We start from the raw sequence: 25,346 nt of genomic DNA, 5'->3' as shown, positions 1-25,346 counted from the left end.
CATTCACAATACTTATATGTATAATACCGACTGTTTGTGCTAAATTATAACCTCTCACAAGCCAACTTAACAAGTTCTTACAATAAATCATAATTCACACTTTCATTTTTTGTTCGCTACACCAAAAACCAAATGCAATTGATTCCATACAACAAATATAATATTTCAAGATGTGCATATGCAGGTAAGTCACTATTTTCTGATAACATCAGAATTAGGTTAAAATATTGAAGGAAAACGCCAATCGCATGCCACGTTACAGAGATTACAAAGATTACAAAACAACAACACATATTTGTCCAACGGGAAAAGCAGTAGAGTCGTCTGTCGACCTATGTGGCGGAGTGGTTACCAGCCGGCTCTACCGTAGCATTTGCACGGGGCGGCAAAATGTATAAAAAATAGAAGCTGCATTATTTGAGGCAGTTTGGTCTTCTTGAGGCGGAGAAAATTCAAATTAAATCCATTTGCATATGCAGTATAAAGCAGAAACGAATAAGAAAAGCACGAAAGAAAGCGGTGCCGAAAGTTTATATTAGTTGTTCTCTTACAAAAAGCAGCTATTATTGTTTTTTTGCCTTTGAAAGTGCTAAAGAAAGTATACTGTGCGTGTGCGGTGCCATGTTACAACGCTATCTATTGTTTGATCGCGCGCCAGTCCGCCAGTCCTCCGCCCCCTGCTCTCGAGGTTTGAGTTAAACTGACGTGTCGCATTCGATAGTCGGAAATAGAGGTGCATTGTTCTTTGGCGTGTACGTAAGTACGAATATCCGCTGTTTTTTTGTCGTTGCTGGTTGCACCTCATTTATGATCTTGACGGTGTAACGATAGTGTGTGTGAACGCGTACGCCTTTGAATGTGACAATAATACAACTGGTTTGTCAAGTCGTCGTAAGGGATTTAAAAATTATTTGTTGCATTTGTAATTGCAAACTAAGGTATGTCTGATTAAACGAAAAACTCTCGGGTGCAGAATAACGTAAACGCACAGGAGAAAAAGAGCGCAATTATGTTAAAAATTGTGTTTAGCTATACCATATGGAATAGCCACCGATAACAAGCTTAGTTGTTCATACATTACGTCTTCTGTGTACGTATTTTGGAAGGGGGGCGGCAAGAAGTAAAATTGCACGGGCCGGCAAAATTCCTAGAGCCGGGGCTTAGCACAGCGCGCTACGACGTCAAAGGTCCCGGGATGGAATCCTGGATAAGACATGAATGTTAGCATTGTGTTGAATGTTATGATAGAGAATTGTGTGTAAAAATGACATGTGAGAGAACTGAAATGCATGACAGGGAAAACTACCACTTAGGGTTCTCCTTTATTGAAAAAAAAATATTAAAGAAGTGGCTAGTATGGCGTGGACGAAAGGGGTATAACCAGGTGGAGACACATAGTGGTTCGGATCCCACATTAAACTGTAAGTCCAGTCCCGATTAACCTTACTGTGCATAAAGTACCAACTGAATCAGTCAATTAAAACGACAGGGGTAGAGGGTTCGAATCCTGGCCTGGGCATGGAGTCTCTCTTTATAAATTTAATCATATCATTACCCATCCTCATCTTCGCGATTAGCCAAAGTGGCAGAAAAGCGAAGTTCATACAGCAAGTCAACCAATCCAATGTGAAAAGACGTGTCACAGTAACCACCAGACTGCGAAGAATGTCCATATCGCATTTGAGAAATTATAACTCTGATAGGTAATGTACCAGCTCAAAGCAGTTGTACATTTATTTTCTCGGTGCATTATTTCAACTCAAATTTCCCTTCAATGTATACAAATTCCCTCTTTTCCACATTTCCTTCCCGTTCATCCTTACATTTTCCCCTTTTCAAGCTCAGTTGGGAATTTCCTTCCCATTCAATCCCACTGTTTTCTTTATTACTACTTCCCAAGCCTCTTCCTTCCTGAACGCATCCGTTACGATCTCCTATTTCTCCCACTCTGCGTACAGACGAAAAAAGAAACTTCCTTTTTCCCCAACAAAGGTCCTATCGAGTAGAACAGTCAGTAAATATCTCCTGGAAAGCGTTTGCTTAAAGAGAAACGACGCGAACACTTATGCACGTGGACTGGTCAGGAACACGTTTAGAGTGATTGAAGTTGTCAAGGTAACCGAGAATCGAACACTCAAAATGTTGATTTGTTTCGCAAGGATGTTGTATAGACCCTAATATATGCTCAAGTATTAGCCAGTGATGTGCCGTAGACTATAAGTTTACGTCTACATGCGTTGTCTACACGTAATCTACGTGTAGATTACATTGGGTTGTAGTTTACACAGACTACGTAGTCAATATAAAGTGCACTAAAATTAATTTTGAAGGGTTTCGTGAAAGGAAAGTGACATTTTCAACTATATTGGTTCCTAACGAAATGAAAAGAATCCTATTTACACCAAAATTTCTCTTCTCTTCTATCATCAACTATGGAAGTAGATAAATCGTATGCAAAAAACAACAACAGATGGCAGTCGTGAGGCAAGAGTGGTATTTTCCCCATAAAACAATAGAATATTTTCTATATTAGGTTTCTTCCTAGGTGAGAAATTGTTCGAATTTGGAAGAAAGAGTATGAAAAGTTCTCTTCACACATCAGCAACTGATACGCAGTATAATTTTACTTTAATTTCACGACATTCTTTGCTAAGTTATCACTTTTCGCCATGTTATTTACATAGATTACGTAATCTACGTGTATAAAATAGTCTACGTGTAGAATGCAGACTAACGTTGTTTACGCGTAGACGCACATCACTGGTATTAGCTATGTTATTTAAAAATACAATCCAGCTGGTTTTTTTAATTTATTTACTACGAACCCCCCAAAAGTACTTCCCACATTTAAAATCACTATAATTTTGTAACGAACAGAGACATTGCAGTGAAATAAAGTTTGTACCGCACAGAAGTCTTTAAAGTTTTACCTGGCAACACTGCGCGTTTAAAGGATCAGGTGACTGCGAGCGATCAGGTGATTCCAAGATGGCGTCGGCAAGATCTGGTTCCTCGTGACTTCTGACTGTGGGGATATGTCAAGATGGAAGCGTCGCGGAAAAGCCAAGAGCTGTGGATGACATCAAAGCAAAGATATCTGCAGTCATCGCGGGGCATTTCGGATGAGCAGCGCCGGAAGCCATTCTGGGTTTCAGGACGAGATTGCAGGAGTGCATCGACGTGAATGGTGCCCACTTGGAGGTGGTGTGATGAGGACGACAGGCATGCAGTGTTGCCAGGTAAAACTTTAAAGACTGCTGTGAAGTACAAACTTTATTTCACTGAAATTTATCTCTTCGTTAAACGTGGGATACGAACACTTATGTGCCTTTACAGGGTATTGAACCTGGGAACCCTGGATTACAAGGAGATGAAGTAATCGTCAAAGTGGATATAAAGCTCTTACAATGTAAGAGGAGAGTGATGCGCAGTTGTAGGCAACCTGTAGCACCTCTTGGTGCTACTGCGCAGAAAGCTTTGGTCAGAGTTCACCCGCAAAGACACTCCTCGTCAACTGTAGTGAGCTCAACTCGCGCGTTGACTGTTAATGTTAATTGCTTCCTACCTTTGCACTAGAGCTGGGTGAGGCCGCCATTTTGTTTTTAAATAGCCATTATCTAATATCTCTGGTATACATTTCGCCTCAACAGTTTTCATGAAAACTGCACGCACTAGAAATATACCTTCGTGCTTCAATACAGGGTGTTCGGCTTATATGTATAATAAAAGGAACGGCCATAAATTCGTTATTAATAGATATTTATTTATGAACCTCATTATCCAGATGGAAATTTGCATTGTTTTTTTATTTTGTACTGTACAACAAATAATTTAACAATAAGGGAGATAAACACAGCACAAGGCAAATGGTAAGGTACCAATAGTTCATATTACCAAAAATTATGCATTTATGTTCAATCTTAGTGGGTTCATTATGGTGATTTAAAAAAGTATCCGATATTATGTCGGTTTACCCTACTCTTCTCGCCACAGCAGTCACTACAAATTTACCGAACCATCATTACATTCTGCTACATCACTTCCATTCATCACTATCGCCTCAGAGAAATAAGGAACAGGCAGGAAGTACCTACCATACCTTTTCAAATACTTTACGAGGGTTTCAGTATTGCCGTATAATTTATGGGAAATTGTTGCCATGACTTACGGAACGACCTTCGTACATATGCAACGTTATATAATTTGACCTAGAATTCATGATATTAAGATATACATAGATCACAGATTACTAAATTGTTATTGTTAATCTTTATAGACATATTCAACATGCATATAACAACATTCTTGGGTAAATTTCTCGTATCGGACAAACGGATTTCTTCAAATTTACAGGAGGAAAATACTTACCGAATGCAGTTTCTTTATACTTGTGGAAGTTCGGGGAAGTGTTTTCTCGCATCGTTCATTGAATTTTGCCGGTAAATCATCAATTTACTTCCAGGTGGATGTAGCCTGTGTGTGATGACGTAATCCCGGTCAGTGTTTTTGTAACTGAAGAAGGTACGTTTGTGAGGCTATGTGTCAATGGTTCGTGCGGCTATGTGTCAAAGATTCGTGGGGCTATGCGAGAATGGTGTGTGGGGCTACGCATATTTTTTTCGAAACCAATTTTTAACTATTGTAGCCTATACGTGACCCAACCTAACCTAACCTTACCGGAAATTGTTCGTGGGGCTATGCGTCAATGGTTTGTGGGGCTACGTAGGTATTTTTGGGTGTAGTGGGGTGGAAACACTGCATGCCGAGTACGGTAGTGAAACTGAGACCTCCATTTTGCATTTTTCCGAAGGCAAAAATAAACGAAGAAAACTTACTCGATATTTCGCAAATAAAGCGTATTTCCGTGAAATAAGGAAAATGCCACCTTCAGCAATGTTCTCAATGCAGAATACATAAGTACGAATATTCAAATTAAATAAACTAGCAAATTTCAGCCGTTTGTCCGATACGAGAAATTTACTCATTCTTTCATAACCTTGAATTGGGAAAGTACCCTACTACACATTGTTAAAGAAAGTGATTGCGACAGGAATGAGACCTTCTCATTGTTGATTACTGGATGAAATACTAATACACACTACAATGCGCCACTGTGATATTGTTGCCACGCAATGAATATTATACAGTTTGACTCGACGAAAGAAGTGGTATCAGTTAATAAGAAAGGATATTTCAAATTTGAGATTCTTGGCCCAGTGAGCATGCTCTTTGAAACTACTGTAAAAAGAGGGGAATATCAAGATGTATCTGCAAGCGACATCTTTACGAGAAAGGTAAATAATAATATACCAAGATAATTTTGAAATGTCCCAACGAAAATGACTATTTCGCATGATGGATTTTGAACTTTATTGATCTATATCTGTCCTATGTGTTTCTTAGTTGAACCTTACTATAGATCCACCAACCCATCTGAAACCCTGGTTCGGGAGCAGTGGCGCTAGTGTCGCTAGTTAAAGTTACGAGGAAGCCAGTAGTCCGAGGTTTCAGAAAACTTGGTGGATCTATACATTAAGTTTCGCTTACTTTTTCATGCGTTGTTTATTCCAGGATGTTTGCTTAGGACAATACCAGGAATGACTATTCTATGACCCACGCTATGACCCAGATAAAATTCCAGGCAAGTGATTAAAAACGTGTAGGTACATAAATAAGCTATTAAGGTTAATGTTACGAATTAGATTAACAGAATGAATGACTAGCGAGGAGATATGGAGAAAAACAAATCAAAAAGATGATCAGAAGGTTTCAGATACAGGAAATGGATACACTGAGACAAGAAAACCAAAAGATTGGAAGCCACAAGGTAGAGTCAAAGAGGAAAGCATGGAAATACCTGGAGAAACACAGTGCAGAGAGAGGACAGGACAAAGATGGATAGAGATTGCACAGAGAGAGAGAGAGAGATGGTGCGCATTCATCAAGATCGCATAAGCCCAAGAATCTTGAAAACGACAACAAGTATCTTCGGCTTTTCAATGAGAATTTCTGAAACAAATTCATTGCCAAAAATAATAATTGTTATGCTAAAAATTAACTTGTATTAACATTTTACACTAAACATATACGAATATATCTTATGTAAGTTTGTGAGTAATGTAAGTACCTAACCCTATCTTGAAAATTAACAGTCCTCTTCTTCCTCCTTTTTCCTTTCATTCCTTTATCTCCTTCCTCCATTCTCCTTTCATTCTTTTCCTCTCTCTCCCCCTCTCCCCCCAATCTCTCTCCCTCCCTCTCCCATCCTAACCTACAATTCCGCTTAGCTAACATATTTCACTCAACCTCCCTTCCATGTAGTTCACCCTGGACTGAAGTCTGCAGGCTAGCGAGGCTCATGCGTCTGGACTCGCAGTCAGTATAATCCTTTGTGGGACTCGTGGTCCTTATATGTGTGTGACTGTCCCTTCATCCATCTCATCACCATTCATTCCCATCTTCGCGATTAGCAAAAGTGGCGGAAAAGCGAAATAAAATTATCCATATCAATAAATTTAATATAATCATCATTAGCCACTTCATCGCCGCGATTAGGCTAAACGGCAAGAAAGCGACGGAAAATACAGGCATCGTAAACCCACAGTGCTTTCTTCCGGGAAGAAAGCTGCCGGTACTCTTCACGTTGGTTTCTTCATTGTGTTCATGATAAGAACAACTCAAAATATTGTGGAATGTTCACAAATGATCACCTACAAAAAAGATGCCGGTACGGCGTACCAGCAAAAAAAAAAAGAAATGTACGTATACGGTATTTTTATTTTACGCTAAGCCGGGATTCGAACCCGCGAGCTTCGGTTATGAGACCATGAGTCAACAAAATAACAATACAGCCAGCGTGGCGACAAATTATGTATCATCCCGCATATATTTGTGTAGCTTGCATGTGCTTATTGTTCATAGATGTCGGTAGTAAAGCTCATTTTAAGCTACGTATATTGTTATTTACATTCACCAGGCTTCTAGAACGAATTTATACTCCTCAAACAGACACTATCTAGTCTTACCTAGAGATCATTAAACTATAAGTTATCTTACCTTCTAAAGAAACACACTGTCGCCACACGAACATGTTTCCACACACAATAATTTCACCAAACAAATGAAATTACAACAGACAATTTCCTACTTCACAGAATATTGAATTATGTAACCGTACTCAAGGCCAAAACAAAAAAAAGTTTCACAATTTCTTGACACACGTTAACAACAATTCACAAAAATTCAGGTGAGAGGAAGACGATGTTAACAATTACTTTTGATTGTTGGAGCACCTGTAATAACTTTTTTTTAAAAAAAGTTCTGAATAAAAACAATGCGGTTTCGTACACGTATTTATTTTCCCGTAACGCAACGCACCACTGCACAAAAAAAAAGCAACCCGTAAAGCGCGGACCTGTGAGAGGTTGGTTCGGACCCGTTTACGATTGTGCCCAATAGCGGGTCGGGAAAGACCTGATGCGCTTTGCGGGAAGAAGGGGTTCCCGTACGATACCCGCCAGGGCAACACAACACTGATACCGCCTTTCCCGGACGCTGGGATATAGTTCGACAAACTGCCGCCAGGGAGTGCGGCGTTCAGGTCCTACGCCAAGCCCAGCGTGTTTGGACGCGCGTGCTCCAAAATCCCCCTTTACCGTTCTCTTGAAAAGCACCCTGCGACGTTGTCAAATTTCACCTCCACAGGAAAGGGTTTTACCGCTACATCCTCCCCCTTTTTTTTTACTTAACAACATTAAAAACCGAGAGAGAAGTGAAGGAAAAGAGAAGAAAAGTTCAGAAAACCCATCAGTTACTGCATTAGAATCGACCCGTGCTGCGTTACGCATGACAAAAAAAGAATACACCTCACGCGATCGATAACCACGTAACATTACGCAACCGTACGCAAGTCTCTCACTACACAGAGGGCATTAAACATGCATGAGTTGGAGCAAACGGTACGGAAGTAAGTCCAGGGGATACGCGAAGCGGGAACGACGCACCTGCCTATGAAAACGCATTGCGTAGGAAAAACTGAAAGTATCATATGCAGATGGTCTGAACCTGTTACACAAAATTTATGTGAGAACGTGGGGGGGGGGGGGGGAACTGCACGGCTAAACAGCCCCCTAAACGTCAGGTCCTGCCAGCCAAGACACTTTTTTTTTTCCAGCGACGCGTGGGCAGAGCGTTGAGTCCATTCGCCGCTGTTTTCTGTCTTTCGAGGCCGGTCCTTTTTTTTTAAGTAGCTTCTCAACTGTCCTGACGATACTGGGCCAACACCGAAATTTTGGAGGCTCCGTCGGGAATCGAACCCGGTACCACTAGCACCTAAGGCAAGAGCTCTGACCATTTGGCTACACGAAAGCCAAGTCCACTTTATGCGCTGATAGGCTAATCGGGACTGGACCAACAGTTTAGTAGGATCCGAACCACTATGTGCCTCCACCGAGTATCGAACACTGGACCCCTCTATTACGAAGCGACATTATCACTACGCCATCTGGAGGCTACGGGTAGTAATGCAGGCATAGCGGAAACGTGGAGAGCTTTAAATATATCGTTACGAGCTGGATAAGAGTAATGAGGTAGGGAGTTTCGTGTTGCACGAAAATAATGCACCTCCATAATTCAAAAATAATGAAAGGCAGTGTTTTACTCACAGCAAGCGCACTTGGCCGTTTGGCATATAGGCCAGTCAACAAGGGATGATTTTGTTGTCCAATAAGGAAAAAATCTGGGAAAGCTTGAACAAATTTTATTATCTTCCTAGAAGGGCTCTTAATGACATAAATTTTGCACCCCTGTACCAACCCGGATTTGGCCGCCATCTTTGGAAAATGGCGCCCAAGATCAGTTTCGTGCAAATATCTCGCTTGGAAAGCACTTTACAGCAAACGAGGTTATGACAGAAAATAATCTACATACAATTCTCTACAAAAAAAAATTCTGTGCGTTTTTCTTCTAGGAAGCACCGTTAGGACGTTAGAGCGAGAAATTTCACTTCATTTTTTCCACTCCATTTTGCAAGAGCGAAAGATAAGGAAACTTTTTTGCAAGGTAACTTGAGGGCTTATTTCTTATTAAATACCTAATCTAAATGTATGAGCCGCGGAAGCTCAGTCCTGTCGACATTCGTGGCGGAGTGGTTAGCACAGCGTGCTGCAATGCCAGGGATCCCGGGTTCGAATCCCGGCTGGATGTTTGTGTATGTCCGTAATGGAAAAAACCGAGAATATTAGTAAACAGTGATATGTGTGAAAGTTGAGAAAATGGTAAATGACGGGGAATACTACCGCGCAGGGTATTGTTAAAAAAAAATTGGGTATCTGACTATCATCCGGGAGACCCGGTTTCGTTCCCGGCAGGGGAGAACGGAGATTTTTCCCACCTGTTTAAGCACTTTCGGCGCCCATCCAGCGTCGTAGAAAGTGGGTACTTGGGGTGTAAAGGAACAGAGACATGGTGCTGATCACATGACCCTCAGCTTCGCCCGTGCTCAATAAAGTGTTGAGCCCTATCTCCACACCACCTATACGCCTTCGACGTGGTGAAAAGCACAAGGGAGCACTTTACTTTATCTCTTCTTTTTTACTTTTTTTATTATAAATCTTCAAACAACTTTTCTTGATAATGAATCTAACTAACTAACTCTCTAGCCTTCTTAAACCCGAAGGTTCATGGCTGCAGCAACACAGGCCTTCCATCTGTCCCTATCTTGAGCAAGATCTATATACTCTTTTCCATCTCTGCCGATTTCCTTTAGGTCCATCTCAACGTTGTCCCTCCATCTTCGTCTTGGCCTTCCTACAGGTCTCTTACCATCAGGTTTCCCAACAAGAATCCTGTAAACTCCTCTTTCCTCTCCCATTCGTACCACATGGCCTGCCCACCTAAGTCTTCTTGATTTAATTATTCTAATAATATCTGTACATGAATACAAATTATGTAGTTCTAAATTATGTAACCTTCTCCACTCACCTGTCTCCTCATCCCTTTTAGGTCCAAATATTTTCAAGATATTATCTTCAAGTGATAATAATGCATGTTAATTAAACAATAATTCTGCATAATTTAATATAAAACAAATGAACATAATGTCTGTATATCTGCTACTGTTAGAAACTAAACCATCCCTTGTCTTCCACCAGCAAGAATTATTGTAAGTACATATGAAGAAGATCACCATAGTTGTACTGAGCTTTCAGATCGAAGCGAAAGCTACAGGCCACAATCTACACGAGGATTTCAAACCGAAGTGATGACACGGTCCCCATTAGTATAAAAGAAAAACATTCACCGTGTATGCGCGATTAACAAAGTGCTAAAGATGCATGCTATTGAGAACACGGTCCAATTGGAGCGACACGTGCAGCTTGTCGTGTAGTTTCAAATCGAAAACTTGCATTTATTTCTTAAGATTAGCATCCAAGAGACACGTCTGAAAGCTCCCTTCCTCTTCCACATTCTGTCCCGGAAATCCCCCGGAGAGAGTGAATGAATACAGGTCTCTTGTACATGTAGTAACTCGAGAATACTCGACAAATGAACGCGTGAGACGGAACAGAATTGCGCGGCCTTGCTCCAGACATTGTCCGGACAGAGTATACAACAGTGTCAGGTTTTCAATACGTTAATCTTCGCAATGCTTACATATCACTGAAGACTTTAGCCCAATTTTCATACAACTACAAGGCCCTTTGTGAAGCCTTGAAGGCGTTTACAGATTATAATGCGAAGAAGCTCTGGCTGTGCCGCTTCTCTGTCTGTTGACGCTTTCTGTGATACTTTCAGAGAGTGGTTCAAAGAGGATCATAAAGAGAAGACTTTTTGGTTTTCCGCATCCCTAACTCATCAGCTACAACGGTTACGGAACAAGTCTTGTGATTTTTTAGTAAAATATTATTGTAAATAAAAACTCTGGACCAGCTGGATACAATACATCTCTGATTTTCACTTCAGAAGTGACTGATTCAGTGATTATCTCTCTTATTACGTTCAAACTTGACATTTGCCAAATACGGAAGACATTCCAACACCACAACGTTCATGCTCATTTCGGAGCATTGTCTATCGTTCTAGTTTCTTCTCCTTGGTGTTGTACTTCTTTGCTGTTTCCTTTCGGTCCTCTCCGTTGTTATATTTCGCCCTTATTCTAGTTCCTTTTTGCTTGCTTTCGTTCTTATTCTAAATCTTTGTTGTTTCCCTTCGTACTTATTCCATCCTTCTCTTGTTTCCTATCGCTTTTATTCTCCACCTTCACTGTTTCCTGTCGTCCTTATTCTACCTCCTCGTTGTTTTCTCTCTCTCCTATTCTACCACTTTGTTGTTACCTTTTGCTCCTGTACTACCTCAGAGTTGTTTCTATTTACTCTTATTCTCTTTGTTGTATCCATTCGTTCTTATTCTAATTCTTTATTGTTTCCTTTCTCTTATTTTCTAATTCTTTGTTTTCTTTCGCTCTTATTGTAATTGTTTATTGTTTCCTTTCGCTCTTATTGTAATTATTTGTTGTTTCCTTTCGCTCTTATTGTAATTGTTTATTGTTTCCTTTCGTTCCTATTGTAATTCTTTGTTGTTTCCTTTCGGTCCTATTCCAATTCTTTGTTGTTTCCTTTCGCTCCTATTCCAATTCTTTGTTGTTTCCTTTCGCTCTTATTCCAATTCTTTGTTGTTTCCTTTCGCTCTTATTCCAATTCTTTATTGTTTACTTTTCTTATTCCAATTCTTTGTTGATTCCTTTTACTCTTATTGTAATTCTTTATTCCTTCCTTCCATATTCCTCCTTTCTCTCCTATTCTTCCTCTGAATATATTCTTCACAATGGCTTATTCATTTCTCATGCTTACTTGCACATTTATTCTTCATCGCAATTATCGCCCCTTTTTACTTATTCCTGTCTCAATACAATGAAAACAATCCGAAGAACGAATCTTGATTGAGAATTGTGTACTCATCCTTAAACGTATGCAACACACCCAACCTCAGAGATTGCCGGGTTGCATAAGCGTAAGGTATGATACAGAAATATGTGGTTGCGGTTACGCAGTAAGTACTGAACATTGTATATTCTGCAAAAACTAAGAAATATGTACTATATAATGTAATTAATCGTATATATTTGCACCGCAACATAATGTAAACAAACAACAAGGCTGGAAGCTATAGTGGAACGTAAACTCTTTTATACAGCGTTCTTGGAGCACAGAATCGATAAACGAAAATGAGTGTGTGTGTAGAGTGTTCAAAACCTGTTCCTCGACAAGACATAGCCTCCAAAATACAGTGCAACGATTGTTTTACTTGGCATCACGTAAAATGTGTTCAATTAAAGGAAGCGGACGTGGAATTTATGAAATCTTCAAATCAACTCTGGCGATGTACAAGTTGCCAGAAAACGAGACGACACAGTTTACACACTGAAACACTTTCAGACACCTCGGAATCTGAATCTGTAGTCCCGACCCTCATGGATGTTTACAAACTGTTGCTTGGGTTGAAGAAAGAAGTTGCAGAGATAAGGAAGAGTAACGAGGAAATCGAACGTGAGTTAGGAAAATCCTTAGACTTAGCCCATCAGAAATTAGACGAAAATGTAGAATTAATCAAAAAACAATCGGAAAGTATTGCCGCTTGTGTCGGGAAGGTTGAACAATTGAAGGAAGAAAATCTGCTGTTAAAAAAACAACTAGCAGATACGCAGTTACAATTAGATGACCTAGAACAATATGGAAGGCGCAACACGTTGGAAATATATGGTGTACCCGAAACCCCCAATGAAAATACTCATGATGTTGTAAAAAATGTGGGAGTGGCCTTGGATGTAAATGTAGATTACAATATGATTGATGTTTGTCACAGATTGAAAAAACTCCCTCATCAAAAATCAGGTGGAATAATTGTAAAATTTGTTAGGCGTACTGATAAGGAAAACTTTTTGGTAAAACGCAAGGTAAAAAGAAACTTGAATTGTACTCATTTAGGATACACGAGTAATGAAATTATCTATATTAATCAAAGCCTTACACCGTATCGAAAGATTGTGTATGGGAAAGCCAGAAAAATTAAGCATGAAAGAAATTATGCCTATTTGTGGGTAGATAGTTCAGGGAATATAAGATTAAGGAAAAAAGAGGACGATAGGGATGTACAGTCATGGAAAAAAGTTCTTCCCCATAAGGTTTTAATAGGAGCAAGTAATGCAGGAGGGTAGGCAACACATATTGCACCCTTCGATGATCGGGTGATTTTGCCTGTCTTAACACCGAGAAATGTGTTCCACGCGAAGGTCAACATGACAGGAAAGCAAAGAGGGTCACGTGACTATTGGTTACGTGGAGTGTTGTGCTTCTCCACGTCCCCAGTTCTTGATCCACATTGCAGAAAAAGTAGAGCTGCATGCAATATATGAAAATAGGTTGTTTTCAACTACACGCTTAATTATGATTTTCCCAATTGTAAATCTATCAGACGTGTCTCCCGATTTAGTCGGGACAGTCTTTTACTTTGAATTCCTGTTTTTTCATAGGCGTAACTTGACGGGAGCAGAAAGGGCATTTGTAACCCCCCCAAAAAATCAGGTTTCTTAAAGCTGCTAAAACAGGAATTAAATACTATGATTTGACGCGTCCAAAAAAAGTATTATATTGAAAGATTGTTCCCAAATACGTAGATAGCAATTTAATACTTTGAAAGTGTCTCAGATTTGTTTATTATGTCACATCTTAGTGTGGCACAGGTCTACTACAAAAGTGGAATTTCGTAACAGAAATATGAACCCACTCCTTTTATTTCGTAGCCGATTTCATCTTGAAACTGAAATTAAGAATATTAGTTAACGCCCCTGCCGCCTTTACCCCCCAGGGTTTCCCCCAGGTACCCATGTTATTCGACGCTGGGTAGACGCCGGGACCGCTTCCACCGTTAACAAGGTCATTGGTAAACAATAAAAAAATGTGTTAGACCCAATTCTTTAATACCTTATCATAATCTTTATCGCAATTTTAAATTTTGTTGTAAGTCCACTTTATGCAAAAAAAAAAAAGGTAAAGTTCTCACCTGTGCTTAGCGCTACGCCATGAAGGCGTATAGGGGGTGTGGGGGTAACGCCCCACACTTTCTTGATTCGTTCGTGAGTGGGGGTGATGTGATCAGCATCACGCCGCCCCATACTTTCTTGATTCGTTCGTGAGTGGGGGGTGATGTGATCAGCATCACGCCCCTGACCGCCTTTACCCCCAGGGTTTCCCCCAGGTATCCATGTCATTCGACGCTGGGTGGGCGCCGGGGCCGCTTCCAACGTTAGAAAAGTTCCCGGGCTTGAACCGGCCGGGGATCGAACCCGGGGCCTATAGCATGGTAGTCAGACGCGTTACCGACTGAGTCACCGGCACAGATAGACTAATCTGAAATGCATACAGTTTAAAGTGGGATCCGAACCACTATGTGCGATCACCTGGTATCGTACCCGAGACCCCTTGATTACAAGGCCTTACCACTACGCGATCAGTGAGGCGCACACAATCTTTGTATTTCGACCTTTTTAAACCTATATGTATCATATAAGAGGTTGTTTAACGTTGCTATGCCTCTATGGATTATATATAGCCAGTATTCGAGCACATAGCGTCAGGTTTCATAGAATATAAGCTTCTCTTGCATGTTTATGGTTTCCTGTCTGCAGTAGAAAAACTGGCAGGTTCCCGTAGCTTTTCTTTCAATAGTCTTCCAATGGTTGCATATCATATCACTCAAATTTGATTCATTCGTTGCGAACACAATCCCCGATGGCGGAGTGGGATCGTGGGCGCCTTGTAATTAAGGGATCCCGGGTTCGATACTCGGTGGAGGAACATAGTGGTTCGGATCCCCCTTTAAACTGTAGGTCCATTCACGATTAGCCTAACAGGACATAAAGTGAACTTAAGACACCAAATCAAGCAACCAACACAATCCCGTTATTGTCCAGATTATCGAATCCAGAGCCTTCGTCGCGAATAACATAAGCAGGAAGACAACATGAAATAACCGAACAGAAACAGAACCTAAAACCTACATCGGATAGATTGGATTAAGTCGACGATACAGCACGGGTTCTGAAATGAAACAGAATACGAAAGTTGAGGGACCTCTATACGCACCCACTTTTCCTCCACTCAATGGGGAAGATATCCTTCTAGCTCAGAAGCCTTTACGTAGGAGTGCCCTGAGGGAACTTCAAGGCCACTACGATAAAGTGTTCTACGTGCAGCGGCGTATACTCTGGGTCATCTAGGTAATCGCAGATGACCCGGCTGTATTTCTTTTTTTTAATATATATATATATATATATATATATATATACATTTCCTCGCAATATTCTTCCAAACCAATTTCGATGCATACATTTCCTTGCTTCCAGCGCGCGAATACTTCCAATCGTTTGCCACCGAATGTCCGGGAACCTTTCTCCAGCCGGTGGAATGACTTCAGGGAATCTCACCCTGACGTCATTCCTCCCGCTTTCCTTACAACCCTTGGCGAGGAGGGAGGAGAAAGGAAAGAGGGGGAGGAAACACTGCTTTTCAGGCGCGGTGATTCCGTGCCCAGGGTAAGCTCCTTCTTGTGAGAGTCCACCGGTCGCACTCTCAACCTTGAGAGCCTTTACCGTTCCCTCCGCTCAACTAGGGAAAACATACCCGGTATAGTGCGAAGAACAGGAAAACTGAATAACATGGGCAAACCAATTCTACGCTAATTTTCACTTTACATTTGCTTCTGTCTTGCTGATTTCTGTTACTTGAACATAAATTTATCAAAAGGGAAAAGCTTAAATATTGAAGATGAAGCAAACTGAATTAAAATTCAAGGCTTAAGCAATTAAAGCACCTATTTGCTGACTCCCCCCATCCTTGTATTTACAAAAATAGTGATTGTTTCTCCTCTCTAATCTTCAAAAGCAGCGAGAATACTTATCTCACGGAACTGAATATTTTTTTAAAGGGAAACCCCCCTCCCCGAAATCCTACAAATATCTAATTTAAAAAGTGTATAGTGGTAATTCATTTTACTTCATTAGCAGGATTAAACACTTTGCTTAATACGTTCTAATAATCTGAGATTCATCTTCAGGACTTCTAACCCCACTGTTTCAAATTTATGTGGCGGCTGATAATAAGGGATGATCCCCATCCCGAAATAAAATTCTGACTCTGACCTGCAATGATTCGAACTTTTAAAAACCTGTCAATTCGAGCTCGGAAAGGGATTTTTTTTATTATTCATAGGGAATTTCATTCTGAGCCAGGAACACAACAACAGAAGTTTGGCGCGTGAAACTGAATGCGTGTAGTCGTTGGCTTCGTGCTGTGCTTCGTGTTTATTATTTATTTAGGTGTTAGTGTTTGTCGTGATAGTGCTGTGTTAAAGGGTAATGGATGTGATACAAGATTTGCTGGTGAAACCTTTTGGAACAAGATCTTTTCAGGAGAAGTTGCAAATTGTTAATACAGGTAGGCCAGTGTCATCGCTTGAACTTATTTCTACACACAAAGACAAAATCGGGAATATGTGAGGCATTTTCGCAAGCAAATTATGACAAAACACCATGGTTGACAGGAAGTATAAGTGTTAATAAGCTTTGCATTTTTGTTCGCCGTGCTTACTTTTCGGGGCTGAAAAGAATGTATGGACGCGTGACTGTAATCTTTGCAACACTTGTGCCAAACATGAAAAATCCAAAAGTCACATAACTTCCTTTGTTAAGCTGCAATCTTTCGCCCAGACACGTATTGACGTGCAACTGGACAAACAGCGTGCTTTGGATGTAGTACAGCACAAGTAATCGGGTCCTGGAGTAAGTTGAATTTTGCACTTAAATTAATATTGCGGGTTTTTATTTCACTAGTGCACGTCTTCCATTTTTATATTTCACAGGCTGTTTTTTTATAGCTTTATAATACTGTCTTGTTTTATTATTTGAAATTCTACGCGTATAGTAAACTGCAATAACGAGAATTAATTGATTGTGATCGTAGCAATAAGACAAACATTCCGACACAATATTCCTAAATCCAATATGGAGCGTGACATAAATTGCACGGAAACTTTTGGAGTTTGAGGATCAAAAGGTCGGAGATTACCCACTCGTTAGAACCAGCATACGCCACTGTCTACGTGCAATGACGGGACCAAAACATACGTCAGATAGCTGTGTTCCTCCTTATTTCGTACGCCATTGATAACTGGAACACGTGACCTCGTCTTTGGTAGAGCACAAGCCTGCTTGCTTGCCACCACCCTTTAGTTCAGTGACCTTCGCCCGTAGTCAGCAAGAGTGAATGACTCACCAGATACTTGTTGTCTGTGAGGCTACACAAGAATAGATATTTCGTTAGTGGCTGTAAGTATTGTTTCATCTGCAGTTATATCAGTTAACATTTCAATAGTTTCCTAATGGTTACGTTAGTGATAAACATGTAAATTAGTTCTCGAGAGTGAACGTTTTATCTATTTGAACGGGGGATTTTTATAGAGCCTGCATGTATTATTTTTTCCTGAAACAAGAAGAAATTCGAAGACGCAAAAAGAGTTGTATAAGAGTAGTTAACAAAAGGAAAAAAGAAGAAGAAAACGAAAATGTAAATGCTGAAATAAATTATGGTAGAGATCGAGTGAATAACATTTTGTCATGGGGCCTCCTCGATGGAGTAGTGATAACGTCGTCGCCTTGTAATCAGTGGATCCCGGGTTTGATACACGATGGATGCACATAGTGGTTAGTATCCCACTTTAAACTGAAGGTCGAGTCCAGATTAGCATATCTGTGCACCAAACCAAAACTAAGAAAGAAATTGTCACAGTGTAAGAAAATTTCATGTTCAACCAGATACGAAACAAAAGGGAATAATATATTGCAGGTTGGAGTTCACATCTGTAGCATCTAACCAGCACAATTATGAATCGCAACATATCGTATGAGATCCATTTTTATTATACATGTATGATAATATAAGAGAAGTAGAGGAAAGAGAAAACCAAGCGAAACACGGACGCCTTCTCCAGAATTTCAAATCTCGTTACATAAGGTTCTGGGTTGGAGTCCCGAACAGGCATGACTTTCTTGTTCTTGCCCTTTTATCTGCTTCATTTCATCATAATTCATCGTTATGGTTTACCTGCAGGGGAAGAATAATGACAATAATTGCCAATACAAAGCCAATGACAAACAGAACAACTCGATTACGGAGGTGCCAAGAAGAAACGAGACTTGACAGTTTCTCCGCCTCTCGGTTTGTCGAATTGAAAATTGCTCTCCCGTTCTCGGTCTCGACTAGTTAAATATAGAAATCGAAAATGTATGTGAATGAATATACATGTATTTTATATATTCCGGTTTTGTAGGAGATTTCGTGAGAGATGAAATAAGTACTCTTCCATCGTATTTATTTTTATAATTTTTATTCCCTGTTCGATGATCGCGACGATAAGGACGAGTGACCATTACACGAAATTGATGACGAAATAGTCAAACACCCCCGACAAGGACGGTACTCAAAACCGGGAACTTTGGCGACGATATCGAATGTCAATCACTTAATGAGCTTGACCACCGAGCCTGCTTAATGTTGTTTCTCTCAGGAAATTCGTAATAACTGTCAATATCCCACATTCACTATCATTTTCTTCATAATTTATCTTATTGTTGTGATTAACCTGAATTCAAAGAATTAGTTGAAAGGCAAAAATGCAAGATTGAATGTCTCTGATGTTACTTCGTGCCGAATAATATGACGTGGTATTATGATATGAATTTATTAATCATATAATATGCCTATTCATTCCATTGATTGATCCAATTGAGCACACAAAATATGCTATAATGTCCACTCCATGGAGGAGTGGTTAGCACAGCGCGCTACGATGCCATGGGTCCCTGGTTAGAATCTCGACTTGGGCGTGGGTGTCCTTGGTAAGTGTCCCTTCATCAATTTCATCATAGCATCACTCATCTTCATCGTCGCTATTTGCCAAAAGTGAAAGAATAGCAAATCTAAATAACAAACATCCAATCAAATCGAACATCTCTACCGATTTAATTCTATACGGTACCGAATTCCCACTTTATTACTGCATCTTAAGTCATTTTACAGCATCTCAATTGTTTTCCGATTCGAAAACATTTGGAATGTTGTCTTGTGCAGTTGATTGTGCATTGTTTCGTTGTTTGGATTGTTTAATTAACGTCGCATTAATTAGTTTTAGACCAATCGTGACGGGGGAAGCAAGAGCACAAAGAAAGCGAAAGAGACAAGGAAGAGACCACGGCTTTCTTTAAAGATAGCATCCCGTGAATACAACTCAAGTGACTGCAGAATATTATGAATAAAATTTATTTCGCTTTTTCCTTTTATTTCTGTTTCAGTTATTTTACTTCGCTTTTCTTCTACCACTCGCGTTACTCGTGTCGGTGAGGAAGAATTATAAACTCGTGAAATGGACGATGGTACAAAAAAATATATGCCTCTCCCACGGTTCGAAACTGTCAGTACAAAATATTGTCTTATATTTAAAATTTACGGGCAAATATGGTTTGTCAGGTAGCAATTTTCGCTTATCTCTTTCTCAAGGGGTTCCATTGCCTCTCTGATGTCGTAGTAGTAACGTCTTCGCCATGTAATGAAAGGCTTCCGAATTCAATACCAAGTAGAGAGGCTTTGGTTCGAATCCCATTTTAATCTGTGGGTCCAGTGCATGAACTAGACTTAAACAATTAACGTGTGGCATGTGGTCTGTGATGAGAACCATCATTTCAGCGAACCTTCTTGACAATGACTCTAATATCACTTGATAGAATAGTATTTCCTTACGAGTAGCTCTTGTCAAGAAACCAGTTCCTGAAATTTTCTTCTGGAGGCATCGTAGCACCCAGCTGTTTGTTGTGGCTGGGGCACGAGTCATGTGACTCATGCTATCAAAGCTCAATCCTTCCCGAGAAGTCAGAATCACCAGGCAAACTTAAGCGAATATTTTGTTATTTGGGTTGCATAAACAACAGGCTTTAAGACGTTACGAAATTCTACGTCCCGTGGCCCAGGTATTTTTTTCTCAGACTGTACATGTACTAAAGACGATTGAAGATGTAAATAACCTATAATATTATAAATGGCTACTTCAAATGAGATGATAATTTACTATCAAAATGTAAGAGGCTTGTGTACAAAAACCCAAGAATTCTATGTAAATGTTATCTCAAATAGATACGACATTATACTCATTACAGAAACATGGTTACATCAAGGTATACATGATGGTGAACTGTTTAATGGGAAATATAAAGTTTATCGGCATGATAAACCGGTTAATAATAGGGGAGGAGGAGTTGCCATTGCAGTTAGGGAAGGTATTGTTTCTAAGCACATAAAGTTAGATGACAACCTTGATTTATGTTGTGTAAAAGTAACCATATGTAATATAATATATATTATTGTTGTTGTCTACTTTACACCTGGTTCTAAGGTAGACAAATATGCAGCATTTTATAGCTTATTTGAGGACCATGAAGAAATTCAAAACAATAATCTTATTATTGTTGGTGACTTCAACCTTCCTTTAATTGTAGATTCAAATTATAGGTTACAAAATGGAGGAAGTTGTTATAGAGTATTGGATGACTTTTTAAGTCTTCTTAACTTACAATCTATTAATAATATTAAAAATAGTAATAATAGAACACTGGACTTGATTTTAACTAACATCAAAAATAACATTTCAGTTTGTAGAGAAGTTGCACCTCTTGTTAAAGAGGACAAGCATCACCCTGCTTTAATAATTAATATGAGCATAAGAAAACCAACAAATACTTTAAAAAATAATAAAACTTTAGTGTACAATTTTCGAAAAGCAAACTTTCTGAAAATCTATGAGTTATTTCGGAACACTGACTGGACCTTCTTGAGTAGTCTCAGAAACGTAGAGGAAGCAGTAAACCAATTTTATGATGTAGTAAATACGGTATTCGAAGCATCAATTCCAAAAAAGAAAGCTTATGTAAATAATAAATACCCTTGTTGGTTTACGAAAGAAATTGTGGAGATATTGAAGTTAAAAGAGTATCACAGAAAACGTATGAAACATGCAGAGGACAGTAAATTATTGTATGAGGAAACCAGGAAAAAGTCAAAATCGTTGATAAATAAAGCTTATTTTAATTACACTAAGGAGATGGAGGAGAATATCAAACATGATTCACGCTCTTTTTGGAAATTTGTTCGAAACAAAAAGGATAAAAATAGACACAGTAATAGTGCTATGGTTTTCAATGGGAAAGTTTTCGATACTAGTCAGGATATTGCAGATACCTTTGCACACTACTTTAAATCTGTTTATGCGGATTCCCCTAGTTCATATAGAGTATCAGGAAATGATGAGCTAAGAGTTCCACATTCATTATGTATTGAAAGAATTACTGAATGCGAGTTTAATAATGCTATCAAGAAATTGAAACCTAAAAAAGCAGCAGGTCCAGATGGCATACCGCCTTACGTATTAAAGGGATGTGCCGAGGTCTTGAAAAAACCTTTACTGGTGATATTTAATTTAATATTGGAATTACATACCTTTCCAAATATGTGGAAATTAACACGCGTGTGCCCAATTTTGAAATCTGGAGATAGTAGTAACATGGAAAATTATAGACCAGTTGCAATCCTCAGTGCTCCAATTAAAGTACTAGAACAAATTTTATATACTAGAATTTTTAATCATGTAAAAAGTTACATAAATAATAACCAACATGGATTCTTTCCTCATAGATCCACTGTCACAAATTTAGTAAATTTCATTCAAGATCTTTATAATGCAATTCATAATCGGTCAAGTGTTCACACTATTTACATGGATTTCTCCAAAGCTTTTGATAAATTAAATCACGATGTATTACTATGTAAACTTGCAAACTTTGGTTTTACGAGTGACATGTTATCTCTTATTATTTCGTATCTTCACAATAGGAAACAATATGTGGCTTACAAACAGTCAGATTCGCATCAATATATTGTAAATTCTGGAGTCCCCCAAGGTTCGAACCTTGGTCCACTTCTGTTTATTATATTTATAAACGATTTGCCACATAAACGTCAGCACTCCAAACTTCTCATGTACGCAGACGATGTTAAACTGTATAAAGAAATTAATTGTACTCAAGATATGTTAGATCTTCAGAATGATATAAATGTACTCTATGACTGGAGTATGGATAACGATCTAAGGTTTAATATTAAAAAATGTAGCTATATGGTATTTTCGATGAATAAACACCCATATGAGTATTCATACAGAATTAATAATGAAAAGCTGGAAAAAGTGTACTCTGTCAAAGATCTTGGTGTTGTTGTTGATTGTAATTTATCCTTTGAGGAACATATTTCGAATATTGTTAAGGATGCATATAGACGACTAGGATTTCTCATAAGAAGCTCAAAGAGCCTAAATAATTTAAATGTTATTATGCTATTGTATAACAGTATGATAAGAAGTAAACTCGAATATGCGTCGGTTGTATGGTCTCCTGGGTATATATCTCATAAAAATAGAATAGAGCAAATTCAAAAAAGATTTCTACGGTACTTATACTACAAGAAGAACCAAGTATCTGCTTACCAGATGAAATTATCTTATAAGTATTTATTGAAAGAGTTTTGTTATGTAAGCCTCAGTAGTAGGAGAGAATTAGCACAACAAATATTTCTTTACAAAACAGTAAATGGAATTCTGGATAATAGTAACTTTCTTCATCAGTTTAAATTTAATACTAGAAAATCTAATCTTCGGATGCAACACCTTTTCCTCTGTGATATCCCGAGAACAGAAAAATACAAATCATCACCTATATTCAGACTTTGTTCTGCATATAATAATATTTCTACAAAGCATGAAAATCTGGATTTCAGTCTACCACTTTCCTTATATATAAAAACATTAAAACCAATTTTTGAAAAAGACTATATGTGAATCCATTCTACTGTGCATTATTTTCTATTTCTACTGTACTGTGCATTATTTTCCTTTATTCTGAAAGTATTTTACCTTCTATGCTATTTTCATTTTTTTAAATTATTTTTTGCCGTTTAATACTATATAAAGGCTATGTTTTGAACTATGAATATATGTGTATATGGTTGGATATATGTCCTGTAGTACTTCACTTATTATCTTGTGTGTATAAATGCGTTTGTGTGTGTATGTGTTTATATGTAATCTACACTTTTATATGTTTATTATTTGAATTTATGTAAGCTTTCCTGTAAATGGAGATTCTCTCTGTAGGAAGCAAACAAATAAATAAATAAATAAATATTGTGCTCTGAAATGGGAAAATGATGTACGTACGTACGTAGTTTCATTTGCTACCTAACTGCGAATATCTCCATGAGTGCTGATCAGTACATTGGAATATCTCTCGGTTTATTGATAATATATTTTTAATGAGCTGCTAATGAGGATAATTTATATTATTATTTATTATAAATTCCCATGCAACTGTTTTATTAATAGTATTAGTTTAACTTCATTTCGCCCACAAAGTATACATCCCAGGAGCTTTTATTGGTTATTGATAAGGTCACAAAACTGCTCACTGTTGTCAACTCTTGATTCCCATTTACAGACAGACGGACAGATCAATCGAGCACTCTAACAGCACTTGTAATTCTTTCAGTTCACGTTAATATATCATTGTATCTGTAATAGTGTTCAAGAAATCAACAGATATCGAATGGTTTAATTGTTGACATGAACGGACAAACGGACGGATCAATAAGGATAATTTTTTAGAAATATGTTGATACAGTATGTATCTTTCAGTGCAGCAAATAATATGTTACTAGCTTTATTTATTTCTCAGATTAAACACATATCGATTGGTTGAATGCTGTAGACAACTACCTTTAATTCAGATCAAGAGTCTTCATACCACGATATTTTAGTAATTGGTAGATGTTTCAGCCCATCTCGTCTTGAGTTTCTATCTTCAGTAGCTTCTGATAAATCAATGGGTATATATTGAATTGATGACTAGGACAGACAACTAAACAGGCCGATAGCAAGATGGGTAACGCTCAGCGATGTGCGTCTACGCGTAAACAACGATAGTCTACATTCTACACGTAGACTGTTTTTTACACGTTACGAAATCTATGTAAACAACATGGCGAAAGGTGATAACTTAACAAAGAGCGCCGTGGAATTAAAAGAAAAATATATTGCGTATCAGTTGCTGATGTGTGAAGAGAACTTTTCATACTCTTTCTTCCAAATTCGAACAAGTTCTCACCTAGAAAGAAACCTAATATAGGAAATATTCTAGTGTTTTATGGGAAAAAGAACACTCTTGCCTCACGACTGCCATCTGTTGTTGTTTTTTGCATACTATTTATCATCTTACATAGTTGATGATGGAAGAGAAGAAGATAAATTTTGTTGTAAATAGGATTCTTTTCATTTCGTTAGGAACCAATATAGTTGAAAATGTCACTTTCCTTTCATGAAAGCCTTGAAAATTAATTTTAATGCACGTTAGATTGTCTACGTAGTCTATGTAAACTACAACCCAATGTAATCTACGCGTAGATTACGTGTAGACAACGCATGTAGACGTAAACTTATAGTCTACGGCACATCACTGGTAACGCTCCGTGTAGAAAATTCATGACAGGGAACAGTGCTAAAAGCGAGAAAACTATTTCAGTTTATCTTTCCAATCGTAGCAATTTTATGCACCAGTGTTCCATTAAATGTGAGTAATATGTTTCAAATCGGGAACATCATTTATGCTAACCCTGTATATTGAATTGTGACTAGATTTATAACTTGGAGATCTTAAGTCACAAAGGATGTAACAAATTATGCAATGCGAGAGGTTTCCATTTTACAATGTTGAAATTTGCTCATGAACAAAAAAACTGTGATATAATTGGTAAATTGTCTTTGTTTTATTTATTAAATGAGATTAACATGTGTATCTTGTTACGACATTTAAGCACCATGCATAACGATTGTGTTTTTTTGCCTAAAAATAAATAAATTGTAACCATGCCAATAAGATATTAAAACTAACGTAAGTCACAGATGATGTAGGATTCACGTGCAAACCGTGTACTATGTTATGTGTTGAAGCAGAAGATAAAAACTATGTTAGTGCCATCTGTCGTCACATTCTGTAAGTTGGACTTCAGCTTTAAAATAATGTCAGCTGAAATGGTGTTGTGGTTTAGGATACAATCGAAAGACATCAAAATTAAATGCAAGGGGATACATTTCCTTCATGAGGCCGCATGTCAGGTGGAAGTTAGAATTTTAAACGGAATCCT

The 25,346-nt window shown here is 38.4% G+C and overlaps 1 protein-coding gene across 2 annotated transcripts in view; it reads right to left on the bottom strand.

Moving 5' to 3' along the window:
- LOC145996124 (coiled-coil domain-containing protein AGAP005037) overlaps positions 1-25,346 on the bottom strand; it is a 1,065,133-nt gene that overhangs the window by 954,326 nt on the left and 85,461 nt on the right. The window contains exon 1 of one of the 2 annotated variants that reach the window (XM_083132407.1): positions 7,057-7,178. The exons of the other annotated variant lie outside the window; for it this stretch is intronic. Within the exon in view, the coding sequence (XP_082988533.1) occupies positions 7,057-7,090 (34 nt within the window). The 5' untranslated portion in view covers positions 7,091-7,178. Of the gene's footprint in view, positions 1-7,056; positions 7,179-25,346 lie in introns of those variants that run through there. 2 annotated transcript variants of the gene reach the window in all.

The sequence above is a fragment of the Lepisma saccharinum genome, chromosome 12 (genome assembly GCF_977018435.1).
Source record: "Lepisma saccharinum chromosome 12, izLepSacc3.1, whole genome shotgun sequence".
In the NCBI taxonomy this organism is placed as follows: domain Eukaryota; kingdom Metazoa; phylum Arthropoda; class Insecta; order Zygentoma; family Lepismatidae; genus Lepisma; species Lepisma saccharinum.
Note: the sequence above shows the minus strand (reverse complement) of the source record. Positions and strands in the feature narration are given on the sequence as shown.